Here is a 7,139-nt window from a genome sequence, read left to right as displayed (position 1 = left end):
CCGGAGAAATATGGTGACTATTCTGTTAAGTCAGCGTATCGACTCATGATGGAGGAAAGCAATAGAGAGGTGGCGGGTCAGTCACGTTATGAGCAGGAGAAATGGCTTTGGGGTAAGATTTGGAAAACACCAGTTTTGCCCCGAGTCAAAGTGTTCTTTTGGCAGCTATGCAACGATGCTATAGCTACTAGAAAGAACATAGCAGCCCGTATGGAATTGACGGATAATTTGTGTCCTCGTTGCCTAAACTGTGTGGAGACTTGTCTCCATGTGGTCCGGGATTGTGGGTGGGTCGAAGAGATATGGGAGGAGTTGAGGGTGGATGTTCTAATGGGGACGGGTTTTGGAAGGGTGAGGGAGTGGGCTGAGGAAGTGTTGAGAGGGCTAGACATGAGGGAGTGTGGGGTGTTCATGACGGGGTGTTGGGCCATCTGGGAGAGGCGGAATAAGGTTCTTTTTGATGGAGGTGAGTGGCGGGGTGATGAGGTTGTGCGGAGGACGAGGGAGATTTTATGGGAGCTGGATGGTGTGGCCGAGGAAAGGGAGAAGGAGACAAAGAGGGGGACGCAGGTGAACGATAGGGAGCGTTGGAAGGCACCATGTGAGGGGTGGCATAAAATCAATGTTGATGCAGGAGTGGCGGAGGGCATGGGGACGGGGTTGGGGGTAGTATGCAGGGATGATTCGGGGAAGGTGCTTTGGGGAGTGGCGGTCCAAGAAACGCGGGTAGTCTCTCCGGAAATTGCTGAAGCTTTGGCGGTGCTTCAAGGAATTAAGGAAGCACAACTCGCTGGCCTTTCGCTTGTGGTGATCGAGAGTGATTGCCGAGGTGTGATTGAAGATTTGAAGAACAAACGGTCTGGAAGAAGTGAATTGTTTTTGATTTATCAGGATATTTTACATCGTTGTAATTCGTTTAACTCTATTTCCTTTAATTTCGTCCGTAGAAACTTTAATAGGGTGGCACATGGTCTAGCTCATGCTTTACCATGGGTGATTGGTAGACGTAGGTGGCTAACGGATCTTCCGGATTGATTGTTGTCTTTGGTTTGCGATGATTTAATAGTAAGAAATTAACCCTTACGGGTTTTTATCAAAAAAAAAAGACATAATGATAAACGAAACTCTATTCAAGCTCGAGTTTACCAGAGTCGAGTTTGGGTATCAATATTTGGAGAACGACGAGCTCCTAAGCCGAACCCATTCAAGTCTGATTGAGATCGACTCGTTTACATACAAGGTCAAAGTTTTCGCAAAAGTGATAAAACCCTCTCAAAAGTCAAAACCCCCATAGCACTCACTCAAACACTCAGAAATTCAGAAACTTCCACAGAAATAATGGGGAAGAACAGCAAGAAACAAAGGCACCAACAAAAACCTTCAGCACGTCAAAGAAATTCCTACTTAGCTTCAGATGATGAAGATTACAACTTTGTTAATCAGTCTGAGAATCACCCACCTTCTAATTCCTTATCAAATGATGAATCAGAAGAAAAAGAAGAAGATGAAGTTAATAATGAAGAAGAAATTGATCCAAACAATCATATTAAAACCCTAATTCCGTCCAAATTCTCACTTTATCAGCAATCTGTTCAGGTTTGATTACTTATACTAGCTGCCCAGTTTGATAATCAGTGTAAAGTTGTGTTCTTTAGTGTCCAATTTTATAGGAGGCTTAAGTAGTCATTGATTATGAGACCGTCTTGTATGAGAATTTGTAATGTGACCGTCTTGTATGCGAATTTGTTTTGTGTGAATTATATGGGGGAGTGTAGAAATTAGTGCCCTTTTATGGATTTAATAGTGAGGGTAAAGTTGTGTTCTTTAGTGCCCAATTTGGATAGGAGGCTTAAGTAGGCAGTATTTATGAGACCGTCTCGTATGAGAATTTTTAATGTGAATTATATGGGGGATGGTAGAAAGCAGTGGCCTTTAAAGAAATAATGATGAGGTTTAGATTGGGGTATTGTATGAGACCGTCTCATATGCAAATTTGTAACGGCGTAAATTGGGTCATTGTTTGCTCACACTAGCTAGTAGCTACCCATTATTGGATATGAGAGTATGAGACCGTCTTGTATGCGAATTTGTATCGGTGTAGATTATAGTATGATGGGGGGTAGAAAGTAGTGTCCTTTAAGGATTTAATAGTGGGTTTTAGATTGGGGTCATTGCTTGCTCATACTAGCTAGTAGCTACCCGTTATTATAAATGAGACAGTCTACTATGCAAATTTGTAATGTGTAAATTATTGGTAAGAGGGTAGAAATTTGTGCCCTTTAAGGATTTAATGGATTTTGGATTGGGGTCATTGCTTACTCACACTAGCTACCCTTTTTTTTATGAGACTTTCTCGTATGCTAATCTTGTAATGTGTAAATTATATGGTGGATGGTAAAAAGTAGCGCCCTTTAAGAATTTTAATGACGGGTTTTAGATTGGGTTATTGCTTGGTATTGTGAATTTGCTGAATGGTATTCTCATTTTTCATGTAATTTGTTTGGTTGTAGTCACCAAAAGGGGACATTAGCTACTTGCAGAAGTTCTTCTTGATGTATGTTGGAGGGAGGGCTCCTCTTCATCTCCAGGAGGACTTTTGTGGCACTGCTCTTCTCAGGTAAACTACAGTTACTTTAGAGTCATAAAGCTATCGCCTTTTTTAGATTGTTGTGGTTCATGATATGATTTTCCACAATGGCAACGACAACATTTACCGTAGTGCCTTAAGAAGTCAATGAGGTCTAGGTGGGCGTGGAACCACGATAGACCGTACACCTTGTGGTGCTTGGAACTCCGAAATATATGGAATATATGTTTATTGTTGCGAACAAGGCAGACAAAATCATTGGGACACCATTGCTTCCTAATCAGGCTGCTTAATTCTCCATGCATTCCGTTTATATTGTCCTTGTTTGACTATAGTGGTAAAAAATGATGTCGACTTGAACGCTTATTTATCACAATATGCAATGGTTCCAAGTTTATAAAAATGTTTCTGGGAAAATAGCTTTTTAAATATTAATTCGGGATGGACGTAATAACTAATGATGATTTAAAAATCATATACGAGTATTACATTAATTTGAGCACACTAAGCTACCTACGGTGAAATACATCTTGCAAGGCATTTACACAGTTACATATGGTAAAATGCAGAACACTTCAGGACTTTTAATAGCATTAGATTTGTATACTTAGTGTTTCTCTGTATGGAATGTTTCAAACTATAATCAATGTCAAATGCTGTATATGCTGATCTATTCTAAGTATTACCTTATGTGTAACAGTACAGAGTGGCTAAAGAGTGACTCCCGGAGAACTGCTGTAGGTGTGGATCTAGACCATGAAGCACTCGTGTGGTGCATGGAACACAATTTTGAGGATGTTGGTAGTGACAATAGTTCCAGGATCTCCCTCTTCCATGGAAATGTTCTGCAGCCTCGTGAAGCTAGGCTAGTTAAATCAAGTCCTGAGGATCTCATTCAAAAAGTAACCATTGACAAAGCTAAAGACGTGACACAAGATACTTTAGAAGAAGTGTCTTCAGTGCCATCGTCTGAAAGGGATATTATCTGTGCTTTCAACTACAGCTGTTGCTGCCTGCATAAACGAAGAGAGCTCGTTCTATATTTCAAGCATGCCCGTGATTCTTTGTCTAAAAAGGGTGGCATATTTGTCATGGATCTATATGGTGGTACCTCATCTGAGCAGGAATTAAAGCTACGGCGAAAATTCCCCAATTTTACGGTATGTTATTGTCGATCAAGGTTGCATACTTTTAGTGCGATTCTGGTTCATAGGCTAGTCTATATGCATGCAATTATTGAGAGGGGTTGAACTTGTAATTCGAGTCCTTTTTCTTGAGGTTTACTTTCCTAAAACTTTGTCCCAATGTAATTATATACAGCCTGTTTATTTTTGTTACTTTAGACGGATATTCATTTGTTTATTTTTATGTCCTGATATTATCCACCTGTATACATTTGTACAGTATACCTGGGAGCAAGCAGGATTTGATGTAGTTCAGCGTATGACCAGAATTAGCCTCCATTATCAGCTGCACAAGCCACAGAAGAAAATACGCAATGCTTTCTCCTATAGTTGGAGGCTGTAAGTCATGTTCATTCCTCATTTCCTAGCACCTCATTTGATTTGTGGCGGTAAAAGCTTGATTATGGCTTTACTTTTTTCCTAATTCAAATATAAATTTGCCACCCTATTTCTGGTTAATGAGGACCAAAAAAGGAGCTGTTGGGCCAATATTTGTGTAGCGGTTGAGGTAGTATTACTATATTAGGTATCGTTGTACTGTTGATTTATGATTTTAAGCTATTGGATACACTCATACACTAGAGCTTAAATCTCTACTGTCGTCTGCCTTTATGATTTAAGTTATTGGATACACGAGACCTTAAGTTCCTACTGCCGTTCTTGGATTGCAGATGGTCCTTGCCTGAGATAAGGGACTGTTTGGAAGAAGCTGGATTTAAAAGGGTTCATTTCTGGATAAGAGAAATGCCTGATACTGAGACAAACAGGAGCATCCGGGGATTTGGTACCTCACGAGATGATAAATACGAAGAGGTCTCGAGTTTTCAGCAACAAGATGCTTGGAATGCGTATGTTGTCGCTGTGGTATGACTGAAGTGCGATATTACAGATTTGGGAATGTGGAATCTTTTCAGATCTTCTGGTATGTGTTTTTCCTTGCAGAACTCACCATAGGTGACATCTTATTTATGTAATGATTCTTACCATTTTTCGTGAACGTCTTTTCTCCCTTCTGAAATCTGAGGAGTTATATGTCACACCTCAGAAACTTATTCGAGATGTTTCTTACATCCAAGACTAACCTATTCACCCTGTAATTCTTTTTGAGGAATACATTATGGTTTTGGTTGGTCTCGCATGGTTCACTGCATAATATATGTAGATGTTACTACGTTCTGTACGCAAGCAATTGGCAGATTTTCCTGTTGCACCATTTTGTACCATTGCATAGCTCATCTCACCAGGACCTGTACAACTCTCATTTCTGGTCTTGTTTCAGTTTCGTACCAGCGCCTTATACCCTTCTACTACTTGCACTCTAACCTAGTCATTTGGGTCGTTTTAGGTCGTTACTCCAGAGGTTTTTGATCATTTCATTAATTTGCACTTAAGAGTGGTTTCGTATCAACTCATTTCTTTGGCCGCTACTAAAGGAATGTTGAAAAGTAAGGCGGAATAAGGTGTCTCTCCGTTGTAACGCATATATAATTGCAATTACAATAATCTCATGGCTGCGGGTGGTCTAACCACATAAACCCTTCCCCATATGTATTCATTGCTTCATGTACCTTTCCAAACACCAAATTGCTTAGTCTATAGAAAGTACCTTGCAAGTTGGGAGAAAATAGCCCCCACTTTTATTTTTTATTTTTGTTATTTTAAATATTTGCTAAAGCATATGATTTGTAGGAGTATTTATATTTGACCCGTTTTAAACAATAATTTGTGATTGTCCCATAGTTCTTATAACCAAAGTAGAATAGTTTAAAAATGGTGATTGAGATTTGGGCAACCACTTCATGGTAAGTGACTCATAATTTTTTTGCTTTGTTATTATAGTGGAATGATAATGCCACTACACCTTTTGTTAATGCCACAACAATACAAGCTAAGTTTAAAGGCATGTTACTATCTACCCGTCTCACAATCACGAGTGACATTAGTAATTTTCATATATTTTTTTTAATATCTTCGGACTAAGGTCTCCGTCAATTATTTACGTATCCATTTGTGTCTCCGTGAGTTTTTAACATTTCATTATACAAGATGCTTTTACATTGTAGTTTTTTTTATCAAGAAGCTCTCATAAAAGTCATGTGCAACAGAAGAAGTAAACGTAAATACGCCAGGACAAAGGGGATATAGACGTAGTTTCGGGATTTTAGTTTTTTCTTTTGGGTAATTGTTTTTCTTCTAGGTGAATACGATATTGAGATTTGTTTTTCTAGAACGTGATTGGACGATGAAACGAGGTGGCCCTAAAGTAGTGATGAGTTGCCAATGTGGAATTCAGAATGGCATGTGAGCCACGCGTGGCTGCTTTCGTGGAGCAAAGCTGACTAATAGTATTGGAGTAGTCAAGACAATCATCAACATTCTTTAATCATACTTCTCCTTCACAAATCACAAAACGAATCTGCATAATTATATAGCAGCACAGACTTAAAGAGTGTCACATAAGGCGGCAATATCCGCCTTAAATTTTAAACGGATTTAATACATTAGATGAGACAAAGGAGGATGCAAGTGGAAAAGATCAACATTGGACATGAAATACATTCTTGAGTTTCGGTTGCAAACTGGTTTGAATTTGAATCGATGATCCAAGTATAATTTAACTAAAGTTAATTCAAGATCAACCCGATCCAAACCGAACTATACCCATCCTTCTAACCCTAAGATTCTTGTGTCTTTGCCACGTGAAATTGTAGTGTGGACCATATAGATTCTCATGGTGAATCCATCCAAGACTTCAAGAGAGTGGTTCAAATTCCTTAAAATTGGGACATCAAATAATGCCAGTTTTGTTCCCATTTACAACGTTGACCAAGATAAATACTGTAATACGGAGTATTATGCTATGAAAAATTCTTTTTAGGGCTGCTGTATAAGAATTTTCAAAGCTCAATCTTAAACTGTCCAGATATTAGCTTCCCCAGATACACAAAGTGGCAATATACATGCTCAATAGTCGATAGCATGTCACTAACTTAATCGGTAAAGTTATTACAGTACATGTGATATTTATAATCTGGGTTTAACTCCCGTCAGCATCATAATCGCCATTGCGACTCTCTTTGTACCAAAAATAAAATGTATATTAAGTAAACAATATTAGTCAATATTCTTCTATATGGTTGTAAGTTTGAAACTCTAATTGGGAAAAAGCTTGAGTTTTTCAAAGTTGAACAAAGAATAAATCGCATTAGGACATTTCAAAACTTACAGAAAAAGTATAACTATTATATAAAGTATGGTGAAAAATGTTTTATTACAAAACGCAACAATTGTTAATTTGTTAATTCTCTTTCTTCAAATTCAATAAGCAGGTACCACAAACTCACCGTTTCTACAAGATGAATTTTAAA

At 38.5% G+C, this 7,139-nt stretch overlaps 1 protein-coding gene across 2 annotated transcripts; it reads left to right on the top strand.

The window, feature by feature from the left end:
* The first annotated feature begins 1,238 nt into the window (after positions 1-1,238).
* On the top strand, positions 1,239-5,246 carry LOC141622825 (uncharacterized). Of its 2 annotated transcripts, XR_012533115.1 has the most exons (6): positions 1,251-1,596; positions 2,511-2,617; positions 3,288-3,747; positions 3,992-4,110; positions 4,443-4,693; positions 5,117-5,246. XR_012533115.1 is itself a non-coding variant. In XM_074438843.1 (5 exons), exons 1-5 carry the CDS (start codon positions 1,339-1,341, stop codon positions 4,639-4,641), a joined length of 1,143 nt encoding a protein of 380 aa, XP_074294944.1. In that variant the 5' UTR covers positions 1,239-1,338; the 3' UTR covers positions 4,642-4,904. The 2 variants fall into 2 exon arrangements, 1 of the variants encoding a protein (XP_074294944.1); XM_074438843.1 differs by lacking the exon at positions 5,117-5,246 and having other exon boundaries at positions 1,239-1,596; positions 4,443-4,904.
* Positions 5,247-7,139: the final 1,893 nt, after the last annotated feature.

The sequence above is a fragment of the Silene latifolia genome, chromosome X, assembly GCF_048544455.1.
Source record: "Silene latifolia isolate original U9 population chromosome X, ASM4854445v1, whole genome shotgun sequence".
In the NCBI taxonomy this organism is placed as follows: Eukaryota; Viridiplantae; Streptophyta; class Magnoliopsida; order Caryophyllales; family Caryophyllaceae; genus Silene; species Silene latifolia.
The sequence above is the reverse complement of the archived record's forward strand: the minus strand, read 5'-3'. Positions and strand labels throughout refer to the sequence as shown.

Coding starts and splice junctions, on each gene's coding strand:
- LOC141622825 (XM_074438843.1), top strand. CDS start 1,339: ATGGGGAAGAACAGCAAGAAACAAAGGCACCAACAAAAACCTTCAGCA. Junction 3,748..3,991: donor GAAAATTCCCCAATTTTACG/GTATGTTATTGT, acceptor ACATTTGTACAG/TATACCTGGGAGCAAGCAGG. Junction 4,111..4,442: donor TTCTCCTATAGTTGGAGGCT/GTAAGTCATGTT, acceptor CTTGGATTGCAG/ATGGTCCTTGCCTGAGATAA.